General features: G+C 44.4%; 1 protein-coding gene across 1 annotated transcript; it reads left to right on the top strand.

The window, feature by feature from the left end:
* Window positions 1-1,332: 1,332 nt before the first annotated feature.
* On the top strand, window positions 1,333-16,726 carry LOC106722102 (carcinoembryonic antigen-related cell adhesion molecule 15-like; the record flags this gene model as incomplete). Its single annotated transcript, XM_025202177.1, is given in 4 exon segments — window positions 1,333-1,680; window positions 3,206-3,484; window positions 5,564-5,641; window positions 16,531-16,726. Coding segments are annotated over 4 exon segments (725 nt in total), but the record flags the coding sequence as incomplete, so codon positions are not given.
* Between the last annotated feature and the right edge of the window lie 650 nt (window positions 16,727-17,376).

The following is a 17,376-nucleotide window of genomic DNA, read 5'->3' as shown; positions in this document are numbered from 1 at the left end:
AAAGGTAAAAAACACCACAGTTAATGCCAAACTGACCATGGGATAAAATTCCTTCCTGATCCTAAATGTGGCAGTCTGTCTGACCCTGAGCAGATGGGTATGATCCTCTATGTAGTAACTTCTGGGTTTTAGCCCCAGCTGGAGCATCAGCACGCTCCAGCCAAATCCTACTGTAGGACAGAAGGATCCATTGAGGACTGACTGATGCCCCTGCACAGTGGGTGGTGTGATGCCTAATTTCACTTACTGAACCCTGATGGGTTACTGCTTAACTGCTTTAATCTATAATTGTGTTTTCTAATATGTTCCCTTGGTCTTCTGAACTCTCTCCCCTGCTTCCCTGAAGGAGTCTCAGGTCCCCCCCATCCCAAATTTGGGGACGCATCTAAAAATTGTATCTAGCCTAGCAGTTCTCAGCCTTAGACATCCCTTCAGGAAAAGCTAGATCTTAGCTTTCACCTATTCTTCACTCATTCATGACTCGTTCTTCTTGGGAAAATAGAGCAATTCTTCTTTGGCAAAGAATTCAGAAAGACCACAGCAGGTCAGAATATTTTTGATACAGTAGGTTTCTGTTAGAAAAATCTGGGCTTATTTTGTGACTCGTGTATGTGTTTGCAGATTTAGCAGTGCTTATTGTGTGGCACCCATAACACCCTTAAAAGGATATTATGGCACCCCAGGGTACTATGACATGCTGGTTGACCATCACTGGTCCTAGCCCAGGAGACATTTAATGGGAATCGCCACGGAATGAATCCTTGCCTTGTGTTTGGTCAAGAGAAAAAAATTATTCTCTGCACTAATGTCTTGACTAATTGATGTACTTGGTAACTTACAGCTAATTACTTCCTAAGGATTTTGGAGAGTACATGCAGGCAGATATGTTGAATAATACACGGTTTGAACTAAGAGCTTCATATAAGTCTGTATGATGTCAAAGGAGAAGATAATGAAAGTGTAATTGCCCAGACCTCTGGAGGGGCATGCAGGTTTTCATCCAAAACTGACAGGCTTCTCTGAGCTTTGAATAAGACCCAAAGGTACCCAAGAACATGATGCTTGTATGCCATAATTTCCCCCTTGGGCCAAAGACTGGGTTGTGAGCCTTAATCAGTGTACCAGGCACGCTGTCAGTACTTGTACTCAGTACAGACAGAGGTAATGATGATTACAGGCAACATACGCTTTCAGAAATGGCCTTTTACAAGATAAGAAAGGACAAAATTTGGGTTTTCATGAAAAGGACATCACACCTTAATTGAGGGATGGTTTTTACTGTTTCCATAATAGTTGAGTTTGACCATAATCATTGACGTTCTCTTTTTGCAGCGGGAACATTTTTTTCATATCAATCCAATGGTCTTGCACCAACGGGAAAGAAACTGTTTGGGGCTGTGGGCTGTGCTGTGGTGCTGCCTGGACCAGAGCAAATTGGCACCAGTAAGTTTATAAAGTGGGAGTATTAAAAAGATGAAAGTGTCACCAAAGAGCTTCTTATCTTAATGTATTATGTGGAGACCCATGATTTGCAAATCCGGGTAAACTATCAAGATGATGCTGATTTCAATGAAACTGATGGGTCCCTGAGACTACGAAAGTTGCAACTAAACGACGGAGGCCTCTACAGGTACAGACTATCAACAACCACTGGCAAATGGATCCAACTGGAGGTTATCAGTAAGTCCTGTGTTTATTGATCTGCAGTTCGGTTTTGCGCTAACTTGATACAAACCTACTAATGCATGGAGGCAGTTAAACAGAAATTGCATGTACCAATGCCATGTTGTTGCATGTTGCAGTAATATAAAGGTGTCATTATGGCCAGTGTAAGAATGCAGCGAACCATGTTATACAGAAGGTTTGGTCTGTCCCATCAACTCTTGTTTTCACTCCCTATGTATGTCCTTGAGGGAGTTAACTTCTTTTGCTTAATTCTGATGATGACTTGTCCATCTATGCCAGATGTAAAGAAATTTCTTTACAGAGCTTGCTTATACATTGCTTTGGAACGGGACAGGTCCTAGCTTTTGCCAGACTCTTTTTTTATAGGAACATTTCAGATTTTGTGGAACGTTCTGACTTGTTTGTAATCTTAGGATTTCTCCATTAAAGCACGTTTGCCATTACGTTGATTATTTTTAAGGGCTGACATTGTGAGGCTGTTACTATAATTAGTTTGGGTTTCTTAAGCATCGCTTCACAAATAACAAGAATTCAGGCTAATGCAATGTATAACACGTATTCTTGTGGGCAGAGTTTTCTCACAGGTGAAGTTCCCCTCCAGCAAATGATTCCAGGCATTAGAGTTAATGCTATGTATAGAACTGTAATACAACATACCATATTGCTTCAGAGCAATGCAGGATATAAAAATGCTCTGAGAGCTGTAATTGGAAATGCCTTCATTTATGCTATTTAAGCCTCTCGCATACTGTGTCATTAACAGGACTCCACTATGTCCCACTCCCCCTCCTTTTTTTCATATGCTGCTACAGATCAACACGAAATAATTTCTTGTGCCATCCCCTATTGTTACAATATGTTACTTTAAGGCAGAGAACACTTGCTTTATTATTGTAAGTTATAGTGTGTGTACAGCATGCAGATAAATACCTTTCCCCTAAACGAGCTTTGGAAAATTGGGATGAGTGTGTTAAACAGAAAGGAGGTGATTTCTACAGGGGTTGGAGGCTCCAGCCACCTGGTGCTGGGATAGGATTCCTCTCCTCAGCTTCTGTTCCTCTTTCCCATCCTTCTGCTGCTACTGCAACAGCTACTGGTTTAACCCACTCATAACTACAAACTGAACTAAAGCTATAAGAGTGTGGGTCTGTACACAATTAGAATTAGGCTGCAAATTGTGGCTGCAGAAGGGTGAATTCTGTAGCTGTTGTAGGAGCAGCATTACCTTTACTTCCCTGATTCCTAACAAGTCAAGTCTTTTCTTGAGGAGGGAGAATGAGGCCTCCATCCCCACTCCCCATGGCCAGAGCCTGCAGCCTTGCAGTGGCAGGTAATACTGCCTGTTACCTTGCCCTTTTTTTTCCAAGGAAAAATCCTTTTTTCTTTATTCTGCTTCCCCAAAACAAGGTGTATTAGCTATTTTGTGATCATGTGGTATGTGAAAAAATGTGGTAATTGGGGATGCCTTTGCATTTCTGGTTTTTAGAATAATGATGACAAAATGTTTGATATCTTCCAGAGCCCCCCCCTAAGCCAACACTCCAGCACAACTTTCACAATGGTACACAGCCGGAAATCACTGTTGAATTGGTGTGCAGTGTGGCAGCAGAGAAAGTGGATGCTTATGAGTGGAGAAAGAATTATGAGCCTCTTCCAGCAAACAGCCGCTATCAGCTCCACTCTAATAACAGCATATTACTCCTACAGAATGTAATACAGTCTGATAATGGCAATTATTCCTGCAAGGTCAGCAATGAAGTTAGCTGGAATGAAACCGTCCTGCTTCTGAACCTCCAGAGTAAGTAGGTGTTTCCTCTTACCGTGCCCTTAATTGTTTGTTGGTTTAGTTTGGGTTTGCAAAATTGAGGAGGGATGTGTATGGGCAGAGGCACAGAGCTCTTTCAGTGCCTGGGGCAGACATGGAGTGGGAGGTTGGGAAAGGGAAACCATGCAGACCACTGGAGAGGTGGGGATGGGGGAGGAAGAAAACGGGGAACAGAGTCTTACTTGCTCTGACTCCTCCCTTGGGTGGTAGCTGCTAGTGTTGCAGCTGTTGCTGTACCAGCATGCGTTTGGGCTGCTGTGGGAGGTTGCAGCACAGGCTCCCTGTGGACCTTGTTTTCTTCCCCCTTTGGTGCGTGGCTGTGCCTCCCATGGCAAAGTCATTCCTTTCAGCAGTGTCATTTTCCCCCTCCCCTCCCTTCCCCCCGATACAGTCCTGGGCACGAATCCATTCCCAAAAAGACTCCTGGAGGGAGGGGGCCATATGGTGCCCCTTTTCAGATGGACCCTGGGTCGGGTGCCCTGCTCCTCCCCTCCCCTGCACCAGTTACACTGCTGTGTATGGGGCTCTGAAGAGTCAGCAGGGTTTGTTTGATAATGTTGGGACATATTTTCAAGAAATGGTGATGCCCTCCATTACACTTCTGTGCAACTCAGCATTTTCACTGTGTCACCTGGGAGTTCTGATGTGGCTGTAAAATAGATTAGTGAATTAATTGGGGTAGTATCTGTCTCACCCCACTGTACTGTACATTTTTAAGCTTAAAAATGAATGATTGTAATATGGTCACAAACACCAACAAGTGATTGATCAGCCAAGGTTATCTACATGGCAAATGAAAAACTAATTGTAGCATGTGCTTCCATACTTGTATTGGTTTGAACTAGCAGTGATGACATAGCAACACAGGATTTGGTGAATGATACCAGCCACTGTTTGTACCCCAAGTCCCTTGACAATTTGTATTCTGGTTGTTAGCATGTGTTAAAGCCTCTGCCACTGCTGCTAGACTGCTGTGGTTATCTGGAAACCTAGATGATACTTAGATTGCATATGCGGTGTCTTCCTTAAGGAGTTTTGCTGACATAACAATAGCAGTATCAACTCTGTAGTATAGACAGGTCCTGAAAGAAGCTCAGCTGCTGATGCCCACTAGCAAAATGGTGGGGTGAATCTACTCCAGTGAGAGAGTGGTGTCAGCAAGCTGTAAGCCCTGGAATTCGATCCCAACACAGCCTCCCCCAGTGTGGACACATGGCCCAGCCAAAACTGCGAAGGACGATCTGTTCCTGCATTATAGCAGAATTGATAGCAATAAGCTGACTAAAGTTCTGGAGGCAAAACTTTGCAGTAGGGAGTATCCTTGCTTTCAGAGAAGAGGAGTCATCACAACGCGAGAGACAATGAAACTAAACTTGGTTGTAGCAGCAACAGTGTTGTGCTTACATTAGAAGAAGTTTCTTTACAGCTTAATAAATTAGGTGGTAAAAGCCCTGTCCCAGTTCTTACTGTGCCAGACGTGGAAGGCAGAGATTGCTGAAGAATATATGTGCCAGTAGCAAATAGGTGGAAGGTCAGTAAAGGCAATTAAGGAAACACAGGAGAACAAGGTCAGTAGAGGGAAGACAGTTTTCCAGCTTGGTTTTACTAAAATGGAATCAATATCTTTTTAAAATCAAAACTTCATTGGACATGAGACATTTAAAACGCATTCAAAATGCACAGTTCTGCAGGAAAGATGGCACCTGGGCCTGCTAGTATCTAAGATAGATCAGGGGTTTGTGTGTGTGTAAGCCATTTATAAAACAACATTTAATTTTAAATTAGCAGATTGAAATAATTTAAAAAGGAATAAATAGCTTAAAGGAAATAGGCGAACAAGTTCTTTGGGTGAATCTGATAGCTTTTATTAGACCAACTTAAATAGTTGGGGAAAAAAATTCTTAGCAAGCTTTCGGGTTTAAAAACCCTTCGTCAGGCTGAGGAAGCCTCCGCAGTTGGTATGTGCTCTTCCTGGATGGAATGAATAATACGGAAATAACTCTCTTGAGACATGATCTACAAGTACTGATCAAAGTGAGGCTGATATTACAGTGTTTTTCACAGATTCAGCTCATATGATTTTTCCTGGAGTCATTGTGGAAGCTGTTTGTCTTTTAATTGCAGCAATGGGTAAGCAATGTGATTTTTGTGTTTGTTTGTTTGTTTCCTCATGTTTAACCTTGTCATTGAACAACTAGCAAGTCACATAACTATGTTAGCATCCATTGACCATGAATCAAAAGGAAGCAGGAAAGTGGTGATTAAATTGGGTATGGATGGAGAAGGCATAGTATGCTTCATTACATTGTGCTAGCTCTTCCTTTTGATGGTCCAAACATACCTTTTGTGGCTGTGCAACACAGAATATGAAAGATTCACTTCTCTACAACATTATAAACCTTGCACAGCTGCTATATGTTCCAGACTTCAAACTTCAAATATTGTGATTGCTCTTTATAAGCATCTCTTCTGGAAATTCTTCTGAAAGTAGGAATGGGAGATAGGAGTAAGCCCATCATACTGGAACAATCTGTACCTGACCTGTTCTTAGCACACTGAAGGTCTGTACTGTCCCCAGCGTGAGCCAAAATGGTGTAGATTGTCTTTAGAGCTAGCTTTGGGTTAAAGTTAATTGTGTACTTATAACAAATTACTGGGGTCATCCAGACTATTGGAAAAACAGAACATTACTAGCAATGTATCTCCCTCTGCATACAAGATATCTTGTTTAAAGAGCTTCTGAGTGGCCGAGGAGCCGTCTCATTTTCAAAATTCATTTAAAAACTGGCTTCAAAGGCCTTTAGACTTTCAGTAAGATTTGATTCCCAGTAAGATTTGAGCACAATTGTCCCATTTTTTTCCAGAAGGAAATTTGGCTCATGATTCATTGAGGTGATTTTAAAGTGTTACTCACTCCCTTATGTTAGACCCTGACTCCACGCAACGCCCAACGACTAGGAAGACGATGGTCCAATTGCCCATGGATCCTGTTGCTCATTAGCCAGAGCAAAGCAGGGAGCAAACACCAGCACACGTTGTTCGCAGCAGCTTTATTCAGAGACAGCTTCGGACAAGGGTCTCATGCCATAAGAGATGGGGTCCTGCCTGAACAATAGGTTCATCCTATTGTTCCTACATTTATACTTTGGTTTATACTCATTAACATTCACTCCTCCTTCGTCCTGCCTTCTGTTCTACCCATTTCTCCTCTCATCTCAAGCTCCGCCTCTGTTTACTGTTTGCTTCATTAACATGGCATTGCTTATGCATTTCATTCATTTACATGCCTCTCTGATAAGAGCGCATGAGTAAGACCATGAACTTTGGTACTCTCAGTCACTTGCTGGTTCTTTCTTGTTCTTTGCTGGTTTCAGCACTGTCTCCAAGGTTTCACTTCCATCTTATCTCCTGATGATAGCTGGTGGGCTACGTCTTATTCTTACATAGCAAATCATACGTTTACACACTATCCTTTTGTTAGGAAACTGCTTGCTTAAGCATTTGCAAAGTTAGTTGCTTTTAATATATTAGCTAGTCTTGTGACCAGCAGGTTTTTGCTGAGACACAGGTTAAAACCTTCATTCAGCTGCACACTCAGCACTCCCATATTCCATAATGTTACCCCAACATCCACAATCCATATTGTCACCCTAACACTCCCTCACAGAATTAGTATAGGCAGCAAAAGAGAAACCCAGCCGATTCTCCAGAGGTCATCGCTCTCCCCTCACAATACACCCCTTGGGCCTGGCACGGTAGATAGTGCTTTTCTGTTACTTGGACAGAGGACTGACCTTTTTGCCTATCATTGGCAGTGGGTGAGAGAGTGCTTAGGCTACTTGCTTTCTAGCCTGGGACCGAGCCAGGAACTGGAATGATGGTACTATAGGGATATTTTCTTTTTTTATTGGCATGAATATGCAGCTGAACATTAACTGGATGCTTGGTGCTATTATAGCACTATTAGTGCCTTTCCATTTTATAAAAGTTGGAATAGGGGTTAAGGGTTAAGACTTTTTTTTTTTTAACTTGTCATGGAGACTAGGTATGCTATTTGTACAGGAAGGCCCTGATTTTTCTTAGGATTATCATTTTACTTTGTGTTTCTAATTTTTACACAAATTTTGGGAATTAATAAAACCATATTACATTACTATTTCTACTGTACAAACTAAAAGACATTAATTTTAACACACACAAAACAAATACAAAAGGGAAACAAAGGATGACAATAAAATGAACAATTTAGTCAGCTGTCTTGATGTTTGGCACGGCTGAACTCTGCGAGGTTATGGAGGTGATGCTCTGCGTGATGTATCATTTTGTAGCCACTCTTCAGGTATTTCATAGCTTATCAAGAAGTTTTGCTTATAATTCAACATAGTTGATATGACAACTACTTATAATAACAGCATTTTACAGACTTAGTAAAATACAATCATTACACAACAGAGTTAAGCTTGATTTTTTTTTTTTTTTTTTTTTTTGTACTTAGCAAACTTCTTCAGTGATGATTTTATCCTGTAAAATACAAGAGCAAAAAAGGGAGGGGCTCACCCTCTTAGTTAGTTTTTCATACACTTGTGGCTGGCTTTGCTTGGCTTACAGCCAGGTTGGTGTTCATTAAAAAATTTCTTCTCCTTGCATCTTGCAGAGGCTGCTTTTATAGCAGTATTTTTTCTCTTAAAGTGGCAGGCGTTTTATGCCACACATTTCTTCTCCTTGGTTTGCATCAAGGGCTTTTCTGTTGGAGTATGCTCCCCTTAGCTTTTTGTTAATGAAGGATAACTCACAAGAAGGTGGGAGCTAGGGTTTTAAGGCACTCTGTATTTGCCTTTGCCTCTTCCTTAGTGTGGTTATTATGCAGCATTTTGCAGAGCCTACCCTGCTACAGGTAGCGTTACTACACTAACCATATCTAGGAGGGTAGCAGTTTCAGGTCATACTCAAGATTAAACTTTCTATTCTCCAGTTTTGATCTTTTTTACTTCTTATGGGCACAGTCTCTGACTTTTGGGCTTTTTGACCCCCCCCTCGGGTCAGTTGAGATTGCAGGCTTTTGGCTCTGGCAGCTCTAACAGTGAGTTTTAATTTAGCAGTCCAGAAAAGGGGCACAGAAAAGATCACTGTTAGAGCTGCCAGAGCCACGTTTTCCACCTTAAAAAAAAAACCTTTAAACTACGCCTCTGCAGAGAAAAACAAAACATGCTTCTGATAAGCTTACTCCCTTTTTCCGTGCCCAGAGTAACTTAAATTAATTCTGGGCACTGATCTTTACTTTCACAGCTGTTAACAATTTTTATCTCTTTTAGGCTTTTCACTGTTCCTGGAGCAGCAAGGGGGAGAGAACAAAGTTTCTCTTCTCACTTCTAATCACAAATTCTCTGGCACTGCTTGAATAGATGTCTAGTAACATACCTTTGTTTCTTTCTGTGCTTCCTGCTTTTAGTTTCTGGTACACACAGGAGTAGTATATAGGCTCACCGCCCTTCAATGCAAGTGTGACAGGTGGGCGGGACTGGAAGGCCCTGCCCCCTGCCCCCAGTCACGTGGTGTGTGACATCAGCAACTCCACCCCCACCCCCAGTCATGTGGTGTGTGACACCACCACCACATGGTCCATGACAGCCGAAGGGCAGCCCATGCAGACCCCCAAAGCCCAACCCTTCATGCTGCAAGAACTGCCTTAGATCACGTGGTACAGTTATGACCTATCAGGTCCCAGACTGCTCTAGCCCCTGGAGCACAGGTGTGGCCTATGGGGTGGCAGGGTGGTGGTGTGACCCCACTAACAAACCACCCCACCACCCCCGACCAATTGGCGGGGGTTTCAGAGGCCTTAGACCTCCGAAGAACGATGCTGAACCAATTAGAACAAGTAGAGGGGGTGGGATTTAGGCTGCAAGCCCCACCAGGTCTATCTGCTTTCCCAAACGACCCCTCTGTTTATCTGAGACCATAAGGCAAGCAGGGGTGGGTATGGATTCTTTCACAATGCCTGTAGGCCCACTCACCACAACCCCAAGATGGCCTCATAGAAAGTGTTACCGTAGAAATAGTTTTGAGGAGGAGACCCGGCTCCTAGCCCAAAGACTCTTTGAGATGCCTGACCCTGTTCAGGAAGACCCAATGAACAGGCAAATGGAGGAGGCCCAGGCCCCCGAATTAGACGAGAATTTGGAAGATAGTATCTTTGTGCCTTGGTTTAAATTTGTCCTCAAGCGTTTGAATGCACCACATGGGTGTTAGCGTGGGGTGGGTGTGGGGGCAGCAGTTACCAGACACGTCTACACAGGAGGCTATGTTAAAGGAAGTTTATTACTCTCCTGGTGAAGCTGGCAGTTTTGGTGGGGTGAACACGCTTTTTGAAAAAGCAGAATAAGGTTCTGAACAGAAGCGGGGTGGCCGCCTGGCTTTCAGACCAGGACGCTTACACCCTACACCAACTGGCGAGAAGACGTTTTAAAGGAAACAAGACTGTTGTTTCAGATATTGATGCGCAATGGCAGGCAGATTTGGTGGATATGCAGCAATTTTCCAAGCACAATCGTGGGGTTAAGTTCATCTTAACAGTGATAGACATATTATCAAAGTATGCCTGGGCCATGGGTCTAAAAGCCAAGTCAGGCGGTGAAATAGCTTGGGCCTTTAAAACCATTTTTACAGAGGGTTGTGTACCTTGAAAATTACAGACTGTATCGGGGAAAAGAATTTTTAAATAAGTCTTTAAGCAACCTGTTAAAACAGTATAATATTCACCGTTCTGTGACAAATAGTGAAGTGAAAGCATTGGTGGTAGAGAGGTTTAACAGAACATTAAAATCAAAGATGTGGAGGTATTTTACAGCCTGCAACACCTGTCACTACGTTGATGTGTTACCAGAGTTTATATAGAGCTACAACCACAGTTTTCACAGAACTACCCACACCAGGCCTGTTGATGTGAACTTCACAAACTCTCAACAGGTGTGGAGAGCCATGTATGGGGAGTATTTGAAAATAAAACCAGTAGCACCTGTGTTTCGAAAAGGAGACCATGTGAGGGTGTCTAGGACCTAAGGGAGGTTTGAAAAAGTTTATGAACAAACATTCATCGATGAGATTTTCATGGTGGATGCAAATTTGATGCAGTATCAAAGGGATGTTTCCTTTTAAGGTTCAGAGCAATTTCTGAAATGGCCGCTACTAAATCTTCAGAGACTGAGCAGAGTACAGTTTTTCTCTGCTGTGGGGAGGATTGAAGAAGCAGTTTTAAGACAGCCAAATTTCTTTTTACGTGGTTAGACATGTTCCTTTCCACCGTCTCGGGAGGTAAGAAGAGGCCGCCGCTACATCATCTCTTTTTATTCCCACCTGCTGTTTTTTTAACAGTGTAAGCAGCCGGTTGGTCGGGAGGAAAAAACCCAGTTCTTAATCTAAAGCATCCGGGATAGAAACGTTTAAATCAACCACCAGATACCCGTAAGGTGTTTTAGTGGCATCCTCAAAAGCTTCTAGAAAGAATGGCCTTACTTGGGTACATCTGCTGCGCCAGGGACACTATCTGTAGCTTATGCCTGGGGTTTTTAAACAAAACCATATCTTTTGTGTTAACGGTAATGGTGCGGCTCCTTTTCCCTTGACAGAAAACATTTTGAACTATATACATAATGCTAAGGCTTTCTCCATTTTGCTGCTGTCACAAGCAGAGTCCATCAAATCATCTACCACATCCGTATTTATTTTATTAGGAGGAAGCAAACAGTAGTCGTTGAGACTGTCCGGTAGACCCTCCACAAACTTGATAAAAGGATATTTACAAAGCAGTTCTTTATACAAAGGCTGCCAACAGCTATAGCACCACACAGTATTTTCAGGCATAACAGACAACATTCGATCAGCGTGATCCAGAAGGTTTTTCATTAAGTAACTTTTACTACAGTTGCTAGGGCCTGCCAAAATCACAGAAAAGGGGTGTTTCCATTGCATATCCATCTTTAAAAACCATAGGGGAGACTGTTAAAGTTTTCTGTGAGGACCCTTTTGTCATAAACGACTTTCTGCAGTTTTCTCAAGGCTTTGGTTTCTATCGTCCACTTGCTTTTGCTCCTGACAATAGAGCGCTGTTGTATCACGATTGTTTTAGGGGTGTCCCCAGCGGGATTTGCCTCATAATCTAGAGCAAGATCTCTCAAGGTTTCAAAGTTAACTTTTTCACTGTTGGCCACATTCAGGGTTATCCCTTTGATTTTCAAGTTAGTTAGCTGCTGTTTAATCAGTCCTTAGCTACTTCCAAACACATACATGCCATGAAGTGAACCCACACCACTACCTTAAAAATCTAAGTGCCCCCACAACCATGCTCCAAGTCTCTTACCAGTCTCTCCTCTGCGATGACCTCTACTTCACATGCAGGCTCTGGCACAAAGATACCATCTTCCAAATTCTCAATGTCTAATTCAGGGGCCTGCACCTCTTCCATTTGCCTTTTCATTGGGTCTTCCCAAACAGGGTCAGGCATCTCAAAGTCTTTGGGCTAGGAGCCTGGCCTCCTCAAAACTATTTCTACAGTAATGCTTTCTATGAGGCCGTCTTGGGGTTGTAGTGAGTGGGCCTACAGGCATTGTGAAAGAATCCATATCCTCCCCTGCTTCCCTTACCATGGTCTCAGATAAACAGAGGGGTTGTTTGGGAAAGCAGATAGACCTGGTGGGGCTTGCAGCCTAAATCCCACCCCCTCTACTCGTTCCATTTGGTTCAGCGTCATTCTTGGGAGGTCTGAGGCCTCTGAAACCCCTGCCAATTGGTCGGGGGTGGTGGGGCGGTTTGTTAGAGGGGTCACACCGCCACCCCATAGGCCACGCCTGTGCTCCGGGGGCTAAAGCAGTCTGGGACCTGATAGGTCATAACTGTACCACGTGATCTAGGGCGGTTCTTGCAGCACGAGGGGTTGGGCCTTGGGGGTCTGCATTGGCTGCCCTTTGGCTGTCATGGACCATGTGGTGGTGGTGTTACACACCACATGACTGGGGGTGGGGGAGGAGTTGCTGATGTGCACCATGTGACGGGTGGGGACGGAGTTGCTGGTGTCACGCACCATGTGACTGGGGTCAGGGTTCAGGGCTGGTGACATCACGCAAGATGTGATTAGGGTGGGGGGGGCTGGTGATGTCACGCACCATACAGGGGAAGGGGCGGGGCTAAGGGGGCGGGACTTCCGGTCCCACCCACCTGTCACATTTGCATTGAACGGCGGTGAGCCTACTCACAGGATTCTAGAGTGTCTGTTTTACATTTCTCTAACTGTTTTTGTTGTCTTTGAAACTATACTGCTTGGATAACACTGCCTTGCTATATCCTGCACTGGTAACTTACACTTTATAAACTCCACAGCAAACAGATACTTGCTTTTGTTCTTTCTGCACAGAAAGCTGTAATTATTTTTTCCCAGGTATTTTAGACTTAAAGAACCCTGTTCATTCACACAGCCTTTTTAGCAGAGAGATGACTTTCTTTGCTTTTTAGCTTCCTATTGTAAACACCACAGGAGGTTCTTACTTAATTCTAAGCGGACTACGGCATATACTTCCACAGCCTATACTCCTGTCCACTACTCTGCCTGACTTGGAAAAACAAAGTCTCCTGGTCAGCAGTAACAAACAACATCTCCTGCACAGCACTTATAACTTTGGTTACTTCCTATATAACTTTACTTTACTACAAGTTTCAGCTAATCCCTCTAAAACAAATCACTCTGCATTAACAAATTCTCTGATTAGTCAGGTTACTACTCTTGTGTCCTGGTGGAGTTGCTGTGTGGGCACAACTTTTAGACTGACTACAACAACTGCCAGTCGATAATAGGTGAATTTATTGATACAGAGCAAAAAATAAAAAAGCAACAATACAGACAATTAAACAATTCTATATCTACTAAGCCCAGGGCTGTCATCAGGGTTAAGGTACATCCAGCCAGAAAGAAGGCTTCACTTTGAAGCTCTCTCTCTCAGATGTTCAAGATTTCACCTCCAGACTGTTAACACTCCAAACTAAAGATTTCACCTCCAGCCTGGAGGGCAGTTGCTTTACTTAAAGTTCCCTCGACCCCACCCTCTGCCGTAGTCCAAGCCAGGCTAGACGGACTCTCATAGTTTCATAGTTGGTAGGGTCAGAAGAGACCTGAGAAGATCATCAAGTTCGACCCCCCTGCCATGGCAGGAAAAAGTACTGGGGTCAAACGACCCCAGCAAGGTGTTCGTCTAAGCTTCTCTTAAAGACCCCCAGGGTAGGAGCCAGCACTACTTCGCTTGGAAGTTGGTTCCAGGTCCTAGCCGCCCTGGCTGTGAAGTAGTGCCTCCTGATGTCTAGTGTGAATCTACCCTCTGCCAGCTTGTGACCGTTATTTCTTGTCACTCCTGGTAGTGCTCGGGGGAACAGGGACTCCCCCAATGCCTCCCCTCTCTTGGGGCCCCTGCAGTGGACCCCCGTTCTGTTTAACCCAACTCACAAAAAAAACACTGAGGTCACCCTGACCCCACACACAAAGCCTCTGAACCCACTGCTATGCTACTGGGGAAAGGCAAAAGACGGGGTATGATAGCTGAGCCAGCCCAAGAGAACCTAGTACATGTGAGGAGACCCAGGCCCAAGAAAACCCAGTACGCCTGCTAGGCCTTACCCTGGATCAGGTTGGCCAATCCCCTCCAAATGTGTGTCAAATCCTGCTGACTACGCCAAGATGTTTGACCATGACTCCGTGTGGTGCCCAATGATTAGGAAGACGACGGTCCAATTGCCCAGGGATCCTGTTGCTCATTAGCCAGAGCAGAGCAGGGAGCAAACACTAGCACACATTGCTCACAACAGCTTTATTCAGAATGGAGACAGCTTTGGACAAGAGCCTCACGCTATAAGAGACGGGGTCCCTCCCCCTGCTACAGGCGCTTGCAGCCCGTGGGGCTGTCCGGAGCAGGCACAGGCAGCCCCACACGGGCTGGAAGCAGCTGCAGCACAGGGTGCCGGCCGTGGGGCGGGGAAGGGGCCGCTTCCCCAAGCTCCTTCCCTGCTCAGGGTTCCCTCCACCCTTCTCCCTGCCACTTACCTGTGGTTCTGGTGCGGGCAGCCCCATGCTCCCTGGCCAGAAGCCCTGGAAGGGGCTTCCGGCTGGGAGGGCGGGGCCGGGCGGGTCCCACTGTTGTTGGTGCCCACTGGACTTCCCCTGGGTCCTACTGCCCTTGGTTCCTGTCATTTTTGGCAGGAACCAAGGGCAGAGAAATATTAATTTTCTACATTTTTTGGAGGCCCCGTGGGCCAGATAGAATGGCCTCCCACGGGCCGTATTTTGCCCACCCCTGTGCTAAGTGCTCTGGGATTCAGATATTAGTTCTGCTGGTAGGTGTCTATACATTTTTCTTTTACAAAACCTCTTTCTTATTTTATTTTCCAAATTCATTTTTCTTCTACTTTCCTGCATGAAAGATCTCAATGGCCATGGGGAAGACACAGGAGAAATGGGCTGAACCATGAAATAGATTCTATAAAATCCTGTCAAATAAAAGTGAGAAACCAAAAGGAAATAGGTTTGAATCAAGTATTAATCAGTAGGTTTATATTAAGCTGTTTCAGGAAACTGACTGTTCATGAGCAAGGATCCGAGTTTTCTGTTTCCCATGGAAAAACAAAAAGCCCATGGATTATCCCTCTTTACCAGAGGAAAATGCTGATTTCTCCTTTTGCCTGAGAAACCCGTGGATTTTGCAGTTTTACAAAAAGCATTCTGCAGGCTGGGAGAGTTCCAGCCTTCAATGGGGTGGGGGAGGGAGCAGGAGGTGCCATGTGCATGTATATGCACATGGCTGCCAGGCAGCCTGAAGTTTGAGGGGCCTGTCATTTTAATAATGGATTTTGGGGCTTTTATCACAGAATTCATAATTTTTTTTTCTTTCGGAGAATTTGCATTTTTTTTTTTATCAGGGAAAACCAGGATCCCTGTTCATGAGTATCAGAGAATATTTGGCGGCTGGATCTTTAGAAGCCTGGATGGAAAACAAGAGTTAGGAATAAAGAGATATTTATAAATCTTGTCTGTTGAACCATTTAGTTGCTTCTGCTGACTTACTCCTGCCATTCTCTCACTGCTTTAAAATGTCCAAAATTAAAAAAGACTGTTCAAGAGTTTGGGTTTTAGGCATGACTGTCCTGCAGTTTTTGTCGAAGTTCTGGTAAGTCTGCTGAAATTTGCTCTTCCAGTCTGACATAATTGGAGGCCTCTCACTAAACCAATCACTTTACAATGTGTACTTGCCTTTTATTGATTACCTTAATTTGTTGTGATACATTCTGTGCATCTGGCCTGAAGCCCAGCAGGAAACCACCTACATCAGTGGTCCTCAACCCTTTTCCCAGGCAGACCAGATGGCCTTGGTCTAACCACAGGCTGGTGGTTCCAATTTAGTGCCAAGGGCCAGTGTGGCAACCACAATCCGTCCACCTGGAGGGAGGCAGGGAGCAGCCTGGCTCAAGCCTGGCCCTATGCGGGGGAAGAGGGGAGGAGCCTTGACCTGACCCTGAGCAGGGGCATGGTTTGGTCCTAGCGCAGCCCCACAGTGGGGAAAGAGGGCATGGCCCAGCCTGGCCCCGATGGGGAAAGTGGGCATGGCCTGACCCCAACCTGGCCCTGGGTGGGGGCTGGCTCTAAACAAGCCACAGGGGAAAGGGGGTGTGGCCTGGGTCCCACTGGGCACATGGGGCTTGGGGGTTGGGAATTTGGCAGGAGAGAGGGTGGCTATATTAATGGTCACTGCCCCCACCACCAGATTTCTGGACCTTGTGGGAGACCCTCAGGCCAGGTGCAGTGGCTCAGTGTACCACATTTGACTGCTCTAAGTGTTATTGCAGATGCTGAGTCTCAGATGTATTTGCTGTAGAAACTGGGTGTGATATATGATGTCAGTAGCAACTAGAAACAAAAAGTAACAGATTACTCTTGTGACGCTGCCAGTTGCACTGGAAAATGAACATTTTTCTTTTTACGTTAGCAGATTGGGGCTTTATTCACTGAATGAAAAATCTTCCCTGCCTTCATCCAGATCAAGAAACAATTGACATTTGTCAGGAGGAAAGTAATGAACATAGTACATTATAAAAATGACTGCCTTCTTCAGCCTGCACTTCAGTGTTTTACTACTTAAGACTCCTTGCCATCATCAGATCTCTTAGAAATTTCTTCAGTATTGCTGCACCTCAGAAGAGTGGTCTTAAATACATTATAATGTAATCTGTGATTCTCTGACATGGAGTGGTCAGATGTCTCTCAAAATACCGTGTTAGCACTTTTAAAAAGTCTGTCCTGAGCAGAAAAAGTCTAAAAGAGAGATGGTATTTGTAGAAACTGAATTTGAAAATCATAACATTATTTCCATGAAAAAATATATTGAAATATAATTTAAAAAATGGAATAACTAGAATTTAACCTGAGTAGCCTGTAGCCTTTGATGATAGCAGTCTCTTGAGAGGTGGATTAGAACAGTGGTTGGCAACGTTTTGCAAGGGGCAAGCCAAAACAACCCAGCTCAGGTGAGATGGGCTGGCGCTTCTGACCCAGCTGCTGTTGATTGCAGCTGCCACCTTTCCCCGCACCTGGCTGTGATACAGGCAAGTCCCTCTACTGCCAGAGCACCACCAAGATTGACCGGATCCACTGGCTGTAGGCTGCCAATTCCCAGATTAGCATATTGTAGGCAGAGAAAGTCATAGGCTGCAGAATGAGGTGGACCACCCAGGCCATGGCCTGATCAACTTTTAGCATGTTAATTTAGCTAGCTATGCAGGTAAAAAAATAGCTATACAGTTTTAACTGGAATGACAATTGCTCATTTGTGGATTAT

The sequence above is a fragment of the Alligator sinensis genome, unplaced genomic scaffold (assembly GCF_000455745.1).
Source record: "Alligator sinensis unplaced genomic scaffold, ASM45574v1 scaffold77_2, whole genome shotgun sequence".
In the NCBI taxonomy this organism is placed as follows: Eukaryota; Metazoa; Chordata; order Crocodylia; family Alligatoridae; genus Alligator; species Alligator sinensis.
Note: the sequence above shows the minus strand (reverse complement) of the source record. Positions and strands in the feature narration are given on the sequence as shown.